At 43.7% G+C, this 20,492-nt stretch overlaps 1 protein-coding gene across 2 annotated transcripts in view; it reads left to right on the top strand.

Moving 5' to 3' along the window:
* The window catches only part of LOC138581218 (bactericidal permeability-increasing protein-like), a 624,704-nt gene that overhangs the window by 354,540 nt on the left and 249,672 nt on the right, over nucleotides 1-20,492 (top strand). For both annotated transcript variants that reach the window (XM_069652399.1, XM_069652398.1), the window contains exon 10: nucleotides 1,825-1,994. In XM_069652399.1, the coding sequence (XP_069508500.1) occupies nucleotides 1,825-1,994 (170 nt within the window). The remainder of the gene's footprint in view (nucleotides 1-1,824; nucleotides 1,995-20,492) is intronic.

The raw sequence follows: 20,492 nt of genomic DNA on the forward strand, positions 1-20,492 counted from the left end.
ATCAAATCAGTCCTTTAATTTCAGTCCCAAATAGATCCGTCCTGGTGTCGGCACTAGTGAACCAGAGACTCAACTACTGTAACAGCCTTTTAATTGGGACAACACATGGGAATCTCTAGTCTCTGCAAACCACCCAGAACAGCACTGTGAGAGGAAAATCCACCAAAATGTTGGCCTCAGAATTCCGACTCCCGAAATTCCGACTTTTTTGTTTTTTTCAACCCCCCTTACACCACATATATATGTGGGGGGTATGCGATATAATAGTAATATGGGAGGGCTGCAGGGGTCTCCCCACGCATATCTATGTGGTGTAAAGGGGGTTGGAAAAACAAAAGGAAAATAAAAGTCTGCATTTTCGGTCGTTCAAATTCTGGGGGTCGTCATGATCACATAGATCCCTGTGAGAGCAGTTTTTGGTCTTCTCAGACAAGATCATATCTCGGACTCTCCTAGGACTTTGCACTGGCTGCATGTTAGGCAAAGGATCAATCATAAACTTTTGGCCTTGTCTTACAAATGTTGGACCTCCATTGCTCCTGCCTATCTCTCAAAACGATTAGTTATTGATCACCCCTCTAGACATCTCCAATCTAACGACAAACATAAATTCCAACAGCCACGGTTCAGGCTAGGTTAATTTGGAGGTGTTTGTTTTTCTGTACACTCCCCCAGAGAATGGAATGCCCTCCCTTTGGCTATGAGAACATCCAACTCCTTGTCTGTATTTAAACAGGCTGTTAAAACCTAGTTGTATAACCTTAAGCCAGGCTAAATCTGCTTCATACTGTTGGTCTCCTCTCCTTTCTCTTTGAGTCTAGCTTTCTTGTTGTATGTTTTGTCTGTCCTGATGTGCGCCCTGAGTCCTACGGGCATGAGGCGCCTTAAACGAAATGCATAATAATAATAATACCTGCTGGAACGGAGCTTTGTGATCCTCCTGCCTGCGGCCGCCACCATAGAAATGGGAAATGGGACTTAGTCCCTTTTCCTGTGGCAGCAGCCATCTTTATTTTTTCTCAGGAGATTGGCTTCGCGCAATACGTACAGTCATTCTCCCAAAAAAAACATTTGCACCCCGGATGAACCCTGAGCAGGTAATTTCCTATGATCTAGGATTTTCCGACCAGGAAGTTCATCCAACCTTTATGTAGGTGGAGGTGGATATATAGTGGGAGTGAGGTGTGAAAGGTAGTCCTTGAGGGGCAAGCTGTTTCCTGCAAATGTGTGTTCTGCTTTTGAAAGCTAGTGGTAGAGGGTGTTTGCGGACAGTGGGGGAAAGAAATACACCAGGTAAGACAAGGAAAACAGTTACTAGAAAAAAAGTGATTCTAGGACTAACGTTTTAGGAGATGAATGTGAAAGGCCATGTTAAATTGCTTTATCTATTTCTGCATTTGAACCTATTTTCTTCTATGTTTATATGAATGGTAATATGTATATAATTGGTTGTTTATAACACGCTTAATACCGAAGAGGTTTCTAAGCTTCGAACCTGTGTTGCTCTGCGTCGAGCGCGTTGCAACTGAGCTAAACTACCCATGCCAATGGGGAGCTAACTTGTATGATTGTGTGAAATGATGTCAAAGAAAAGTCAATTAGAGTTGATCTAAGGATTTGTTCTACAAAATGCCCAACTTCACTCTGGTTTAAACAATATATTTTTTGTTTGAGGAAGCAAATACTGAAGAAAAAAAGAACAGAAAAGAGTTGGGTTCACTGACTTTTCCCAGTTGGCGACTTATGGATTCTACACGCCACTGAATGTGAAGTTCTGCCAGGAAGTGTGCATTGTATTCATTGTAATCATGTCATTTTTTCTCTAGGTTGAGAAGTTGTTCCCAGATATGCTGATGAAAATGATGGTGTCGGCACCTGTTGCTCCATTTTTGACTTTCACTCCGGGAAACATCAGTCTTTCCCCGGTCCTGGATATCCAGGCGTTTGCCATTCTGCCAAACTCAACAATGGCTTCTCTCTTTCTTCTGAGTGCGGTCAGTGTGCACTAACATATTCAACATGAATTCAGCAAATGAATGTACATAATGCAGCTTCCCCCACTACCAAGTATCAAACAGAACTAACCATGTGTGTCACATGAGCTTATACACCATAAAAGAATAGTACTGGTGAGACATGCACATATCAGTGGCCTTAAAAACTGCCCCTCTATTGAATGATTTAGCCTGTTCTATGGGATGGTACATATTTATTTACATGGTTCTATCACTATGTTGTGGCTCGCTGTGCCATATTTGAGCAGACATATCAATTTGCCTTGATCTACATTTTTGGTAACCTCAGCAATAGTGTTTAATTTGCATGGGAAACTCGTTGTTGAACATTGGGGAGTGCTCCCATTTCAATATGGATCTGTTAAGTTTTGCTGGTGTACATTTAAGATCATAATTGCAGCCTAAAGTCCACTTGCATGCCACCAATGTGTGCCCCGTTCAAACGGCACAATATGCTATGTCTCTGATTACATATCTTGTATGGCGGCCCTTGGAGTATATCATGTGTAATAGATGGCCTATGAAATGAGTGCACCTCATGATAGGGTGCAAAACTGTGCACTACTAAGGAAGGCAGCATTGGAGGCTACCCCAGTGGGGGTTAAGAATGTGATACATGTTGCTATGAGAAAACGGAGCAAAATATAGTACTTGGATTGTACAATATATGTGTGCCATCAGCATAGTGTTGCAATACAACAGGTAAGGAAGGGTTGCTCAGAAATGCTAGGCTTTACATTTATGATTTGCAGAGCAGGAGTAATTAGGATGATCCTTGTGGCACTCCACATGTGAGAGATGAAGTTGCCGATCTCTGCTGAGTCATTAATTCGATTGAATATGTGGAGATGACGATGGAGGTTGGTACACTCCTCTGTATCACAAGTAAAGAGGATGTGTCCCAGCAGGTGTGCCCCCCCCTGCTTTCAGTACTCATACTTTAAAATGAGTAGGATCTATTCTGTGCTCCTTCAAGATCTAAAACCAGACTGGAGCTCAAAAATCCAAACATGTACCTTCCTACATGTTTTAAGATGATTGCATGCTATCTACTCTGTGATCTTTGCAATGAAAGAGATATTGATGATGATACAGACGTTGGCAGGGTGAGTGGTATTTGAATTAAGTTTCGTCAGAAGACAAGTTGCAATTATTCCTCCAGCGAGATGGGAATCATTCCTCCCCTGAATGTTGTGCTGCAGAATTCTGAAATTGCTGGTTCAAAAGTAGTTATTTATGTATTTATTTTAATTTGATTGTTTGCTAGTTAGGCGCTTATACAATAAGAAATACTGTTTCAAAGCACCCACAGGGCAGGGGGGGAGCACGAGTGGGAAATACATTATAATACATTGAAAACACAAAATATAAGAGCATTAGGGTCAGGGGGCAGGACAAACCTACTATTCCTTGTGAGTGTTCAGAACGTGCATTCGATTTGATGTAGGCCTGGGAGTGTAAGGTTAGCATTGAAATGATTTGAGGACACATCCTTTTGACCAGTGCCTCATCAGTGATCGGGATGAATGCGCAGTGTTACTGTTTTCCTTAAAGGCTGTAGCTTTTTACTTGTTGTGTGATGTAATGTTATATTCTTTCTATTACGGTTTCCTCCCAAAAATAGTTCCATCGGTCATCATCCAGCTTTTGGGAAGGGTTAGGATTGTTGATCATTGCTTGGGGCTGTGTCCTTCCTATTAAATCCAAAACACTTCTGCGGTTGGGTGTGGGGTTCCCATTATGTAGTTGTGATAGAAGTCTGTGATAGAAATCTGTCTTTGCGCATTCTAATAGAGTCTGGCATTGCCGAGCCTGTGCTTCGCAGGTAACTGCATTTTGCTACTGGCCTTCCAGTTTCCTGACCTGATGTTTTGTCCACTAACTACCTATAACGCCATTTATTCACAATAGTTTAAGATTTTGAGTCTCTTGCATATGTCTGGAGATAGGTTATTTTGGGTTACCCTCTTCATAGAGGTTATTTTGGGTTACCCTCTTCATAGCTATGAAGGTGACGATCATAGCTTTGTTGTTACGGTCTTGCTGTTAAGTTCGTCTGAAAGTTTGCTAGCACAAGAGTATATGAAATCTAGCATATGACCATCTTCATGGGTAGGTTGGTTTATCAACTTTTAAAATCCTAAATTGTCTGTGTTACTGTGTTACTCAGGAATGTTTACACAGGACTATTAACAGAGCAGTCCAGCCATAAGTTGAGATGCAGAAGTATAAAGAACTAGTCAGTTCCAGTTTGGAGGCTGATCATTAATTTTTTTTTTTTTAAATGATATAGTTTAATTTCTTTAAACTTTTCATTTATCTGCCAGTTTAAAATATGAAGGAATTAGTTTCTCTTTTGTTTTAGATATTAAGTGGTGGTTTTTCTAGATTGAGAATTTCTTGTAAAAAGTGGCATATTGTCAGGATGAGTTTTCGCGATCTGCCGTTCAATATCTCCGTCCATCTTTCCTCTGTTATCATTGTTTGTTCGTAGATCTTGTAGTATCTGCCAAATCTTATTCTTTCCTCAGATAGGGCTGTGCATTCCATGACTGGGTGAAAGATTGTTTCAGGTTTTTCGGTATCTGAGCAAAATCGACAGAAATTATCAGATGATGGAATTTGTCTTGTTTTGGCTAGGTAGTAGCGGGTTGGAAGTATGTTCATTCTGAGCCTCAGATATGTTGCTCGAGTTTTGGCGTCAGGGAAGATGGTCAGGTATGCCGGGAGTTCGTTGATAGATCTGAGGTCTGTTATGCATTGTAAATTCAGAGAATATTTTTTTTTCTCTTCAAGTGTTTTGATCCAGTCGTTGTCCATTATTTTCTTTTTCGCATGCTGAGGGCGGAGTGTAAGCATTTCATATGAAATATCTTCTGTTTGCATTCGCTGTTCTAGGCTGGCTTTCCACTTCTTCAGGATTGTATTGTTCATTGCTCCTTCTTTGGCTCTCAGGATTTCGATTGCCGGTGTTTTTTCGTCAGTAAGGAGCTTTCGGTATAAGTCCAGCTCTTTCCATAAAATTGTTGAGCCGATGGATTGTAGAGCTCATTCATGCCTGATTCTTGGCATAGGAAATGCAGGTGGAAGTTGTAGGATTTTACGCCAGAAGAGTGCCTCTAGTTTTGTCCAACAGGTCTGGTCTATTGCATGTATCATTGCCTCTGTTCCGTAAACTATTGTCGGGACTACTTTTTGTTTGTAAAATGAAATTATCGGTTTGAAAGAGTATTTCCCAAATTTGCGCTGTATTGAACATCCTTGTCTTGCTAAGGATTGAGTTCGTTCTTCCAGTTTTAATGTCCACTCTTTTTCGCACTTTGATTGATTTATTAGAATGCCGAGGTATTTGAAGGTTGTTACTTCTTCTAGCTGCTTTGTATTGAGATAGATTTTCAGTTGTTTCTCATTTTTGATGTTTGATGCTCTCGTTAGTTGCATGATTTTGTTTTTTTTTGTATTGACAGTGAGTTCGTTGAGGAGCATATAAGAACTTAGTTGGTTAAGACTGTGTTGTAACCCTGACGGTGTCTTGTCCAGTAGGATTATATCATCTGCATATGTCATAATTCTGACCGGAGTTGAGTTGATTTTTGGAGGGTTGAGCGCGTCCGTCTGCAAGTGGGTTTCAATGTCTGCAGTGTAGAGGTTATATAGAGTTGCAACTAGGGGGCACCCTTGTTTTAGTCCGTTTATGACATTTATTTTAGATGATGTATGACCTTCTCGTGTGAGTCTTATTGTAATAGAGGTATTTGTGTAGAGTTGTTTGATTGGGCCCAGTATGTCGTTAGGGCATTCCCATGTTTCCAGTTTGGTCCAAAGTTTTTGTCGAGAGATCCCATCGAAGGCCATATGGAGATCTATAAACGCTGCGTACATTTTTATTTTGCTATTGATGGCTTCGTGTTTTATCAAGTTTAGTAGTAGGAGGTTGATGTTAGTCCCGACATTTGCGGTGAAGCCCGTTTGTCTTGTGGCGAAGTGTTTGGTTTGAGTTGCCCATTAGTTCAGTTTTTTCAAGAGGATTGAGGCAAACAACTTTCCTAATGGATCTAGTAGTGCTATTGGACGGAAATTGGTCGGGTCATCTTTTGGACCTTGCTTATGGATAGGAACAATGGTTGCCGTTTTCCATGACTTTGGAATTTGGTTGAGGTTGTTTATGAGTATTATAATATTTTTTATCAGGTTTGCCCATGCATGTGGATTTTTCTTTAACATTGCATTTGATGTTCCATCTGGTCCTGGGGCTCGTGATGCATTGAGTTTTTGGATGATTTTGAAAATGTCTTGGTGAGTACATGTTATTGTCCATTTATCGTTCTGAGATTGTGAATTATTTTCAGCATCTGTTCTTGCTTTGTATAATTCTGTGTAATGGGCAATCCATTGTTGTTCCGTCACGTTACCAGTCAATTTTTGTTGTTGTGCAGAGTTGTTGTTCAGGAGGTTCCAAAGATCCCTAACATTATGTTTTTTATAGGTTTCCAGGATTGCTTCTGCGTCACATTGTAGTAGCATCATCTTGTGATTTTTTATCCAGTTCCTGTAGCTTTGTTTTGCTGCTTTTATTTTGATGATCGATTCCGTGTCTTTGTTTTTTGATAGTTGGCGAACTATGTTTCTCATTGATCTTTTTCTTTCAACGAGCTCTTTGTTGTAGCAATGCTGATGAATCTGTGAAGTTTGTCGTTTAAGTGTTTTGTAATGAGGTTGGAGTAGCCATTGATAATTTAATTTCTGATCGTCTGGTAGAGAATTTTGAATGAATTTGCTTGTAAGTTGAAGTGTTGCTTTTTGAGTAATGCAAAGTTTCTTTCCAGCTGCACAGACTTCAAGTGGAATGGGGTGTTCGGGCTGATGTTGGCGCAGGATATTTTTCCCTTGTGTGACTATTTGGTTGTGGTCACTTTTTGTGGTTGTTATTATGCTTATAGTTTCTATTGAGTCTTTTAGGTTGTTGGAAAGGTATATATAGTCAATTACGGCAGAGGATTTGCCTCGAAACCAGGTTGGTAGAAGGTTTCCTTTTTCGTCTTTGGGTGATCGATGGGTTGTAAGTTACGAATCGCGGTTTCCTTGGTCCATTTTTTGGCACGAATTGTTTGATTTTCACTTGATATTGGTTGTCCATCTTTTTGCCATAAGTGCAAATTTAGATCTGCGCACAGTATAAATTCGATTCCTATATGCTTCTGGATGAGATTGTCGATTGTTAGGAAAACGCCGTCTAAGAATGCTTCGTTTGTAATAGCCAGCGGATTCCAGTATAGGTTCATAATTGCTATTTTCCTTTCGCAATTATTTTTCACTGTTTGACATGATTTTGATGACTGTGTTCTGTATCCATGAGTTAATGTTTGTTGTCTCGAGTATAGACCATGTAGTGTCAATCTTAATTAACGTTAATAGTCCCGAAGACGGTCTTCCTTTGGTTCTTATTGGGGCTGGATTAAGAAAGGCTAAAAAGCCATCACAACTCGGGGTAATGGAGAGCCAGGTTTCTTGGAAGCATATGATCTGATAGGAAACGAATTCAGGAGAGGGTTTGTTGAACAGGTGGGAGTTTCCTCGTGTATTCCAGGAACATAGGGTCCAGTTTTCCAGATTGTTGGTTAATGGTTATGAGATATTGCTTAATTCTGCGGTATCTGAGTAATTTAGACTATCCTTTGATCCATATTCACGTCTGATTGGACGATCGGTGTTGTAGCTTGTCTCTGTTTCGCCTTCGCTATATGTAATTTCTTGAGTGTCCTGTCGTCTAATTTGGTGATCTTCCGAGGTGTTCGGTTGTCTGAGTTGGCAATCTTCTAGGGTCTGCTGACGTCTGAAATGGCGGTCACTTCTGTGTTTGGGATAATCTGTTTTGTGGTTATAGTCCGTTATCTTCGATTGTTTTGTCTGATTTATCTTTGTAGAGGTTTTTCTGGAGTTTTCTTTTTTGGCGATCTCTTCTCTACATGCCTTAGTGCCAGTTGAGCAGCTAAAGCCAAGTTTGTTTAAAGCATCTTTTGATGTTGTTATTTGATCCATGGTTGATTTGTTATGTAGTTTTAGCAGTATTTTGTCGTTAGAGTTTTCATCTATAAAAATTACCAGATCGATGTCTCCAGAACATATTTGGTTGAGTTTTGGGATTGTTTGGAAGAGGATAAGAATGTTCGCTCTGTTCAATACTAGTTTGTTCTATCTGGTGGTAACATTTTCTATTTGCACTATGTGGTTCTCTGTTGGCTGAAAGGGGTTTATAAATTTTGGTTCTGGAAGATCTTGGTGTTCTCTTGGTTGGTTTGTGTCACAAAATTCTTGATATGATTTGGAAGGGATGTTTCCAGTAGTAATATTTGGTTTGTTGAAAAGTGAAGATGAAGAGATTTCCTCGTAGGTCATTTCATTAATTGAAGTGTTAGGTCGATTGATCGTTGAACTGTCAGAGATTTCTTCCCACGAGATTGAGTTGCTGGAGTGTTGGTCTTGCTTATATTCATCAATGATTATTAGGGTGGATTCTTTCCTTTCGTGGTTGTTTTTGTTGTTTTCTTGTGAGAGTTGATCTTTGTGTGTCATTAAATTGATTAGATCATCCAAGTCGGAGCTTTGATCTTTATTTGCTGACTTTAATGTCACTTTTGTTTGTTTCTGTAGGATTGACGGTTGTTGATCGTTGTGTGTTCTTGTGGGTTTCTTTACAGTGCTTTTAGGTCTTTTTTCAGATGACAAGGGTTGAACTGTTTTTTGAATTTTTTCTGGGTTCGCCGTTGAAATTGACAAATTTCGTAGGAAAGCTCGTGAGCCTGTTTGTTTGTACGATTGTTTGGTAGGTTTCTTTAGAGGTACTTTGTTGGTGTTCCTTGTTTCTTTGAAGATACCGAATGTGTCGTTGCTGATCAGGGTTCCAGGATCATCTGTTAGTTTTTTATTTCTTTTACATGGTTTTTGCGCAGTTTTTGGTTGTGATGATGAGGATATTTGGGGATTGTTTAGGGTGTGGATTGCTTGATCGAGGATCACTTTTTCTGTTGTCAGGCATCGTGGCATGCTGTCTTGTGTTGTTTTTTGTTGTGGGATCTATTGTTGTTGCTGGTTTTTGAGTAGGACCATGAGTTCTTTTGCAAGTTGGATCTTTTCTTCCTTGTCATCTCGTGCTATGGTGAACAGTCTTTGTTGCCATGTACGGGATTGTTCTGCTTCGAAATCTAGGCGTTTTCCAATCGTGTTGATAAAGTCTTCTGTATGTATTTGTTTGGTATGGATCATTGCGAGGAGCGTTGCGTGGTCTCTTATATTATCTTTTATGGCTTCATGAAGTTTGAGAAAGGGTATCATGGATTGGGATACAACTGCTAGCAGCATGTTTTGTAGTTCAATCATGGTTGTAGGAAGTCTCTGATTTTGTGCGTTGTCAGCGAGGGAAGGGTATCTGTCTGCATGTATGGGTTCAGGAGTTTGATTGTCTGATTCGTTTCCTTGTGCTGGCGTGTGAAAGGAATCTTCTTTTTCATGTTCAAATTGGGTTACTTTTTGTTCGTTTTTTTTTTTGGGAGGGAGAGCATATGATCTTTCTCTGTGGTTATTGTGATTTCCAGCCGGACGGCAAATTGGTTGTGCAATTTTTTTTTGGTGCTGGTGTCGACGTGCTAGATGGAGATATCAAATGTGATGGTTCTCCGAGGATTTATCTCATTTTTTCAGCGCTGTTCATAATGGATTTGATTTCTATTGTGTCTATCGATAATTGAGCAGTTTTTTCTGTGGATGTGTTCCGAGGAGGTTTGTTTGATTCATTATGTAGTTTTTGAGCATTGTGTGATTGCAGCCATTTCAGTTTTGCCTGTTTGGCTTTTTCTCTTTTATCCATCTTTGTCGTTTGCAGTTCCGGTGTGTTTGTCTGACTTGGTTGGGTTGTTATTTCTTCGTTGTGTCTTTTGTCCCATGTTAGTAGTACATCACAGTCGTTTACACTTGTCTTTCCTTGAGTTTGTTGTTCTGATTCTTTACTGTGTTTGTGTTCCGAATGGGGCAGACCTTCACTTGGATATTCTTCGCTATGTATTTTGTCCAATGTCACCGGCACGTCGCAGTCATTTATGCTTGTGTTTCTTTGTTTGTGTAGCTCTGGTTTTGAATGAGGCAGGGCTTCGCTTGGCTGTTCTGCGAGAATTCGTACTGTAATATCAGATGGTTTTAGGATTTCATTTTTGCAAAAATCGCTAGATGTGTCTGTGAATGTTTGATCTATATTAGCAGCTTGCTTTTGTGTTTGTTTTTCTAGGTTTGGTGCATCCTGGATGGATGTAGACGGTTCGGTTGTAGTAGTAATTTTGTTCGAATTTTTTAGTTGGAGTATATGTTCCATTGTTGGTTGCATGGGATCTGCAGGACGCTTCCCTCTGAACCTTGTGTTTGGCCGTGTATCTTGTCTTTTTTTGGCTAGGGAGGATGGGAGGTTTGTTGTCGGCTCCGGTGTTTTTGCGAGCGTTAGATTACAATTAGTTCCGGTTTGCATCCTGATGTTGGTAGATTTTCTCACTTTGTGCTCTTTTAGTTATTCCCAGTCAAGGTGTCTTTATACAGGATCAAAGGGGCAGGATCGTCCGCAGTCTCCTGTGTTCTTAGTTAAGTGCTTGTTTGTTCAGGGTTAGTGTAGAAAGGCTGTAGGCCACTGTAGCCTTCTCTAGCCGGATATGTCCTCAGGTGGCTTGGTGCAGGATGTGCGCGTAAATTGAGGCGCCGAAAAGCCGGTTCCAGCCGGAAACAGCAGAAAAAGTAATGCCAGATGCGTTGCCCTTTTCTCCGCGGTCGGGTTTATCGCCGCAAGGGTGGACTGGCCCTGAGTTTGTGGGCAGGCAATGTCACGTGATCAGTCACGGGACCGGCCCGATGCTCCGCCTCCTCTTTGAAGCGGTCGTCCGACGAGCGCGAGTTTGTTGGAAAACTCCCAGCGCAGATTGATGTGAGGCGGCAACAGGCACCAGGTATGTCTGATCGTGTCTGCAGAAAAGAAAAAAGGAATGTCCTTCACTTCAGAAGAGCGGTTCACGCCGCTCGGCTGCACTGGCCCTGAGTTTGTGGGCAGGCAATGTCACGTGATCAGTCACGGGACCGGCGCGATGCTCCGCCTCCTCTTTGAAGCGGTCGTCCGACGAGCGCGAGTTTGTTGGAAAACTCCCAGTGCAGATTGATGTGAGGCGGCACCAGGTATGTCTGATCGTGTCTGCAGAAAAGAAAAAAGGAATGTCCTTCACTTCAGAAGAGCGGTTCACGCCGCTCGGCTGCACTGGCCCTGAGTTTGTGGGCAGGCAATGTCACGTGATCAGTCACGGGACCGGCGCGATGCTCCGCCTCCTCTTTGAAGCAGTCGTCCGACGAGCGCGAGTTTGTTGGAAAACTCCCAGCGCAGATTGATGTGAGGCGGCACCAGGCACCAGGTATGTCTGATCGTGTCTGCAGAAAAGAAAAAAGGAATGTCCTTCACTTCAGAAGAGTGGTTCACGCCGCTCGGCTGCACTGGCCCTGAGTTTGTGGGCAGGCAATGTCACGTGATCAGTCACGGGACCGGCGCGATGCTCCGCCTCCTCTATGAAGCGGTCGTCCGACGAGCGCGAGTTTGTTGGAAAACTCCCAGCGCAGATTGATGTGAGGCGGCACCAGGCACCAGGTATGTCTGATCGTGTCTGCAGAAAAGAAAAAAGGAATGTCCTTCACTTCAGAAGAGCGGTTCACGCCGCTCGACTGCACTGGCCCTGAGTTTGTGGGCAGGCAATGTCATGTGATCAACGTGATCAGTCACGGGACCGGCGCGATGCTCCGCCTCCTCTTTGAAGCGGTCGTCCGACGAGCGCGAGTTTGTTGGAAAACTCCCAGCGCAGATTGATGTGAGGCGGCACCAGGTATGTCTGATCGTGTCTGCAGAAAAGAAAAAAGGAATGTCCTTCACTTCAGAAGAGCGTTTCACGCCGATCATTAATTAACATTGGTCATTCATTGATGAATTTGGGATCATATCCTGGTGGAAGGTATGAAATCAGTGTGGTCACAGTAATGCAGTAAAATGTATTCTAAACCAAGTAAGAACGCCTTGAAAAAGAGCTCCCGGGACTTGAAACAGGTGTTGGCTGTAATAAGCATTTGAAGCACGAATAAATGTATGTTTGACATGATGAATGTGGTTTGTGTAGTATTGATCCTGTTTGATTTTGCTTTTTAGAAAATTGAAAAATTGTTAATTCTAAAAAAACGATTTGTGTGCCCCTATAACTCAATTACAAGAGGTATTTCAAAGTAGTTAGCCAATTTGTGATCAAAATTACTCCATTAGCATTGTGTGACCAGTTGGAAAGTGGGTGTGTACCCCAATGGTATAGTTCTCTGTCAAGTAGGTCTCAGTAACATCTAGTAGGTCTGGCTCAAATTTCCCTACTCACATATGTATGGGTAGCATTTCTGGTAGCCATCCTGATTTTCAGTGGTTCTCTGTTTGCATAGCTCTCAACTCACACGCTTTTGGCGGGTGTCACCCGCCTTCTAAACAGCTGACTCACCCGCCAAGCCTCCTGCATGCCCATTCATTTCAATGGGCCTCTCACCCGCCAAAAATACAATCGGGTGTTTTCACCCGCCTTTGTGACACAAATGGTTGAGAGCTATGTGTTTGTGGTTGTACAGCCTATTCTCTTTCACCTGTGTAGGTTCCTCATTGCCTTTCAACATGCTACTCTAGCAAGGGAGCCAGTGTTTATTTTCACTGTTGTCCTGGATGCTCAAACCTCTTACAGCAGGGGTTGAGACTGTGGAAAATTGCCCTACCCTGAAGGCAGAGCCAATTATCCCAATCAGGGATGGGGTCTTAGATAATGGCCAAAGCTGTGGATTTCTATACTATTCTATACTTGTCTGAGGGGCCAGAGTAAAGTGTGTTGGGTAACCCCTCAATATAGAGTGAATCTGCACAATACTCACACTCCTTTATACCTCCTCATGTTTATACCTGCTCATGTTATTTGACAGGTTGTTGAAGGTTAGGCCTGGTTTACTGCTCATAACATATGAGAATGAAGCCTATTGAATGCTAATAGTAATTTATGGTTGGCTTGCACCATCACTGTACAACTATAATATATGTTAAATTTGTATTTCTAGGAGTGAATTCCTTTTTCTTTGGTGTCTCATGTCTTTCAACCATTATTTTCAAAAACCTTGGTGATCTTTGGTGATCTTAGGGCCAACTACTAATTATTTATTGTTTCTGAGTGGAGAAGGGTGTCTGTAAAATGTCTCCTTGTTTGAAGGTGTCTGTAGCTGTCTGCAATTGGTGGAGTCTCAAGATCCTTAAGAAGTGCATTTATTAAAATTAATTCTCCTGTTTTCACTTAAAGAATTGGAGGGAAGACTCCCAGGAAGCAATTCATTTGGATAGGTGATAATTCAGTCTTCCCTCTGATTCAACATGGTTGTTCATAGATTGATGCATTGCAACATCATATGCTCAATCTAATCTTTTCTCAAGGGGTATCTGTGGGCAATATTAATATATCCACCCTCCTCTTATGGACAGATTTCAAAGTGATCAAGATGGATATCAGAGGCATCCCTGCTCCCCTTAAATGCCGCATTTGACCCAAGATACCGTCAGCCTATAGGTCCCTTTTATCACCTTTTTCTCTGCTTTGAGAAGTATCTCCAGGTTGCAGTGGATTAGGTAGCTCTTCTTTGCAAAAGGTCTGCATCCAGTAGACTGAGGGCTCCATGGTACCCCCACGAAATCCGGCTCCTTCATCAAGCCTTGTTTAAAAGAAAGAGCACCACTGATTTTGCAAGTTAGCAGGAAGTCAACAGTACTGCAAATGTCTCATTGGGGGTACCAGAGTGCAATCTTCAGAAGATACATTTCTTTATGGTTCCTGAGTTTAACTTCACAAGAAACTGTTCTACCACACTCTTCAGGATGGTACAAAGACCTATTCATTCAAATTCTTGACTATCAGGGTGGCGCCCAATGAAGGTTGAAATTATTTACACTGGTTCTTTGAGAATAGGATTGCATGAATGCAAGCCAAAGTGGACTCTTGCCATGAGAGACTACAGCCCTGTCACTGCAACAGAGATTCATACATTAACCAATGGATATGAACTGCACTATCTGTGATTTTGATCACTGTCCACCATGCCTTCTTAAGAAGATACTTGGAATGGTGTTACTTTGGCAGGATTTTTCCCAGCCCTTTGGAGACTGGCCTTTGTTTGGGGGCCTCACTTGGCCTTAATGTTGATATTGTCCACACTATTACACTATCTCCAGTCCTACCCTATTGTGGAACGTTTTTAAAAGATTGTTTTTTCTGAAATGGAAAAATGCTTAGAGGAGAGTGGCTTGTTCCATGTTTTCCAGTGCAGCTTTGAATCAGTCAATGACATAGAGTACACTCTAGTCTGCTTGGCCATGAACAGGGATATATTTCAGTACTTCAAATGTTGGACCTTTCCGAGGCCTTCAACACCAATGACTACAATTATTGCAACAGTTGCAAGGTATGGTGGGGATTGCGATAACTGCGCCTGAATGATTCGCTTTGTTTCTGTAGGGCGGCACACAGCAGGTGAGAATGGGTGCTTATTTAGTTACTGGGGGCGTTAAGCCCTTCGTAGGGATCCTCAGGGTTCGGTCTTCTCCATGCTTTTTGTGAAATGTATATGAAAGGCCACTGTGTAATAGGAGGTAGCATGGTGTTCCGTATGTAATGAAATGCTGAGATCTTTAGCCCTTTTATATTTGTTTATTTTTATTATGCATTTCAAGCAAACACACAATATTACAATCACAAAACCTCCTCGCTCTCTCCCCCCTCCCGCCCACACGCATCACAGAGCTGGTTAAAATCAAGTCTCTGGGCCTCATTACGCATATGGCGGTAACCCTGCTGGTGCTACCGGTGAGTTGCCGCGGACCCGTAAAATTTTACCCGCGCCTGACTTCCCGGTGCCACCGGCTCATTACAAGTCTTGTAGCCCGGAAAGTCAGGCGCCGGCAAATTTTAAGTCCCCATTCCCATAGTGGGGACACGGAAGCACCGGCACCATTAGCAACAGCGCCAGTGCTTCCATGAACAGTCTGCCGACAGCGGCCACGGAAGGCAGACTTGGAGTTTGCGATCCGGACACAAGGGTGCCGGTGAGCTTACTGGCACGCTTGTTTCCGGACCGGCAAATTCATAATGAAGCTCTATCAATCTTCCCCAGATCTCATCAAAAAGCTTTTTTTTCCTTTGTTGATGGTAAATAACCCCGCGGGTGTGTGCCTGAGAGGTCCTGGAGTCTTTTGTCGCTGCCTGCTAAGCCCCGACCCCAGCAGGACTTGTACGGCTGAAACCTTCGAGGGTGGAAGCCCACGGGTGAAAGGGTGCAGGTGTTTGTCTGGGAGGTCCTGGAGTCTTTTGTCTCTGTCTGCTGAGTCCCGCCCCCAGCAGTACTTCTACTGCGTGCTGAAACCCGTGAGGGTGGAAGCGTGTGGGTGAAAAGGCACAGGTGTTTGCCTGGGAGGTCCTGGAGTCTTTTGTTGCTGCCTGCTAAACCCCGCCCCCAGCAGGACTTACACTGCGGGCGGAAACCTGCAAGGGTAGAAGCCGATGGGTGAAAGGGCGCAGGTGTTTGCTCCCGCCTGGGTGTTCGCGCCTAACCGGGGGGAGCCTGAAACAAGAGGGTGTAGCAGACCACACAGCAGACATTGGGAGGTGAGGTAGTACTATCTTTTTGGTCCGGAGTTCTTGCCAAATCGGTTTTCATTGCATGGGATGGCCAGCTGGCCCTGGAGTACTGCTGCAGTCATGGCTGGTGTTGCAGAAGGGGAGGACCTCCCTTCCCCCTTTCCCTCCCCGCTTTGTCAACAAATCCGTTCTTCTGGCGAACTTGCACCCTTGGCTCAAAGAATCGTACATTTTTAGCGGCACATAGAAAGAGGGGGAGGTCTCTTGCAAAGCTCCTGGGAAATGCGGAGCTCTCTTGGGGGTCTCCAATGTGGAGGATGCACTCACTCAACTGCCTGCTGACTCCATCTGTAATCAGGGGGGTTACTTGGGGAGACAGCCATCGAGACCTTGAACCCCCAGTAGCCTTGAAGAGGGGCTTTTGTCACAACCACCTGAGTTAGCCCTGGCATCTGCTTTGAATCCCATGCCCGCCCCCACCCCCCCCCCCCCTGTACAGCCCATTCCTCAATGCACTAGTGCCCAAGTTAACCTACTGACTCCCGGTTCTCCTGTAACCATGTGCTTGCTGAATTGCTGGACATCAAAAAACTATTATTGGTTATTATTAAGGGTGGGACTGAGACAAAGGGGGTGGGTGGCATGGAGTGGGGTGGAGAAGCTCCACCGGGGATTGAGCCCAGGCCCCCAGGGGTTTGGGTCCAGCTGCTGCCATAGAGCCACATCCCTGGTGTCCATGCCCTTTCCCTGAACCTGGAGTCTTGCTCGTCCCAATAATGAAGAACCAACCAGCAATGAAACTTTTTCCAACTCCTAATTTACTGAGTGAGTCCAGCAAGAACCCAATCCCGGGGGAGGAATACCCCTCCTCAGTGAACTGTACCCCAAAGGCCCTGGGTGGCAGGCACCTAGCAGGAAGGGCAAGTAATGCATCACACCCGTACCCAGGGTGGTTTCTCCAAAGGCATAATAACGAAATGAAGGACACCGAATCTCCACAGTGTTTCTCCACAGGGTCCCAAAATTAACCCCCAACGTTAGAGAACCAAGCGATACCCTCTCGAATAAATGCCTTCACTGGTTCCAATCCATTGGGGAGTGTGTCTGTGTCGAAGGCTTCATTGCTGGAGTGCACCAGACTTACTAAGGAACTGCCTGCCAATTTTGACTCTATCAAACTGGTCTTTAGGGACGCTCATATGGCAAGGGAGATCTTGGAAACTTGCAATTCCCACAGGCGGACCCGAAGAAGTGGGATTATAGCCACCTATTCCCCCAACTTTGACCTTTCAGCCCCCCTAGGTGTTTGCAACAGGAACAGACCTCTTTCTGGGGCGAACCGTACTCCTTTGGGCCAAGGATTTATGGGAGGTAAAAGGGGCATGGGGTTAGTGGTTTTTGAACTAGTGAGGAAGATCTCTATGGTGGCACTCAAGGAGGGCGCCGCCTTTTTCACTTTGTTTTCTTTCTCTATGTGATTGATGTAATCATTTACTAGAACAGTATTGTTAGGCTGCACTTTGATGGCTCCAACAGGCCGAATAAAGTTGTTTGACTGACTCACTGAAATTACCATTTCAATCAATGACATTTTGCGAAGTTCTCGAGACCACTCATCTAACGTTGGGTGTTTCTCTGATTTCCAATCTCTCGAGATTACTTTTTTGGCTACTTACACTGATTTTAAACGCCAACATTTCTATGGGTAGGACAAAACTCCCAAAAGTGTATCCGCTCCTAGAATCAATGTCTCAAAATCAAAGTCCAGGTTTATTTGTTTGTTGTTTCATCCCAGAACTTTCTAACCTTATTGCACTCTGTGACAGTCCTTAAAATGGCGTCACTTCTCCGCAGGGGATAATATCTTCCCATTAGACTAGGCAGGTGAGACCACTAACCAATAGGGGTGGTAACATGCGGGGGTATCTCATGGGGAGGGACTCCTCTTCTGTGGAATAGTTCCCAAATCTGATCAAGATACGATCACATCCGAAACTGTGTTATTGTGAAATATCAAAACCATCTGACGACAAAAGTACTGAGATGAAGAAGCATTCAAAAATGCTACATCTGAGTGGGACGAAAGCTAGAACAGCTGCTGTCTATTGGAAGGATGTTACACTGGGGCCGCCCCCACTATTTAAACTGAGCAGCAAAGAAGGATTGTGTTCATCTGCTGAACCATCTGGCCATGTTCCGTGTGGTTCTGACACGCTGTAAGCTGTGAAACAACCAGAGGGAGAACCAGGTGATCGAGGAGGCTGCATCGAAGCATAGAAAGCTGATGCAGGGCTTCAGGAGAATGCAACAAGGCTCATCTTCACGGCTGAGAAGAGGGATAGCGGGACGCCCGAGAAGTGTCTTGGGAACCAGTGCAATAAACTTGCAGAGACTGAGAGTAGGTGGCATGACCTGTAGTGGGTGGACCGTTGGACCTGGCAACGGTGCCACGACCACCTACCGTACCTTACACCAGAGCTGCATAGGTAACTATCAGGATAGAGCAAGAGACCATGGAGGTGATGTGACCAGTCAAAGCAGGACTGAGGGTCCGACAGCTAAACCAAGGCAGTTCACAATAATTCAAGGTGGAGAGAGGCGAGACGCAGAAGGCAATTAAAGGAAGAAGTTGAACTAAGAAGTGTGCACCCGCGACCCCTGGCGAAACCAATGAAGGGTTGCCCGGGAGAAGATAACAGGAACACATGCAAGTCCATGAGGGCGACGGGAATTTACGAGACTGTAGGCTATAGAGAAATAGAAAAAGCGTAAATAATTTTATGATGCATTTCCCAGGCCAGTTCCTCAAAAAATGTGGTGCTGGAGAGTCAAGAGGGATTCCAAGAACAGCTTCATCCTGCCAGTGGGGGGTGGATCAAGAACTGTACAAAACCTAGAGGTTGTGAAAACCTCCCTAAGGGAACTACAAACCTTATTAAGAACTGTGAAAGTCATGTGGAACCAGCTAGGAGAAGGGAACCATTCTCTTATCCCCACAAGAACTTTATGTGACTGTTTGTTTATTTTCCGTTGAGCCACACAGAACCCAGAACTTTTGTGGAACTTTTGCTTTGAACAATCTGAGAGACATTTGGACTCTTCATATGCAGGAGAAGGGAATCATTTTCCTGGATTAGGAACCGTAGCTGGACTTTATGGTGTTTTGTTGTAGTGACAGGGATAGCATAGGAGCATTTATGACAAGGATGGTGCCTTTTTAATTTTGACTCACACAGACCTCCTGACAAGCACCTGAGTTTCTTTAGTTTAGATAGGGAAATCCCCTTACAGTTAGGGATAGATAGGTTTGGTTTATCATTTAATAAAAGTCTATAGCAACCACTATGGCACCACTCGGTCAGTCTCTTCATTCCTTGTCACCACAACTCCCAAAGCATGTGGTCTAATGAACCCACTCTGTGCATACACCTCCAGAAAGCCTCCTTGTCTGCCATACCCCATTTAATAAGTCTCTCCGGAGCCCAGTATACCCTAAAGGATTTTGATTTGTCTGACCCTTTCCCCCAGGTTCAGAAATGTTAAGGGAATGTTCTTACATTTGTTTGCCTATGTACTTTGAGTCATTCCAGAGTCCAGGTTACTTGACCAGTTAATAACATTTTTCTTCCTACTACTCATCAAAAGGGTATACAATTTCAGAGCCAGGTGAGTCGTTCTGTGGAATTCTAGTATCTGTGTACCTAGATTGTTTTGTTTAATTGGATCGTTGGTGCCTATCAGTGTTTTAAGTGTTTTCTACCTGGCTGACCACAACACACTTTTCCATCACCTCAAAACAGCCACTAATTTCTCCCCCCTCGCCACCAAAAGGATTGCCTCCTTTCTAGCCAACAGATCCTCTCGGGTCTTCATCAGCAACGCTGCCTGCCCTGACTCCCGTCTCCTGAAGTGTCCTTCAAGGATCTTGTGTCTCCCCTACCCTTTACAACATTTAGACCAAACCCCTCTTTGACCACCTTTACTCCATGGGTATCTCCTACACTAACAACATCGACAACCCCCCAGATCCTTATAACCCTCACTGGCACCTATATAGAGATACCACCATTCTCAATTCCATTTACAAGAGCATCAAGGCTTGGATGGCATTTCACAGTCTCTGCTTGAATGACGATAAAATGGAAATCCTGATTGTTGGCAGTCACACCACACTCTCCAAACTCGACCCAGCCTACCACTCATTGCTGATTGATGGGAACACTATGCCTGTATCCCCAGTCAACAAACCCCTAGGTGTATGGCTCGATGCTATCCTCAGCATGACACAATATGTAAATGCCATAGCCTCGGCTGCTGCCCACACCTAAAAACTCTTGAATGCCTGCAAACCCTTCCTCACATCTGACAACCGCCTTGCTATTGCACAAGCCATCATCGGCATGAAACTGGATTATTACAACGTTCTTCTAACCGGCACCACTGAATGAAACCCGAAAAAATTCAAAGCTATCCAGAACGATGCCCTCATGGTTGCACTCAACCTCTCAAAATATGATTACATCACTGTCCACAGGAACAACTTCCACAGGCTTCCAATTCGAGACCATATTAAATTCAAGAACCTGGCCATCACCCATAAATGCCTCTTCAAAACTGCACCTTCCTACCTCTCCCAAAGATTGGCCCAACTAAACCTATCACACCCACAAGCTCCTGCAACAGTCACAAGCTGGTCGTTCTCAGATTCAAAAGAGCAAGAGCTGGTTAATCAAGCTTCCCTGTAACTGCCCTCCTATCTCCCCCTCTGGAA

This window comes from Ambystoma mexicanum, chromosome 3p, assembly GCF_040938575.1.
Source record: "Ambystoma mexicanum isolate Mex_15411 chromosome 3p, UKY_AmexF1_1, whole genome shotgun sequence".
Classification (NCBI taxonomy): Eukaryota; Metazoa; Chordata; class Amphibia; order Caudata; family Ambystomatidae; genus Ambystoma; species Ambystoma mexicanum.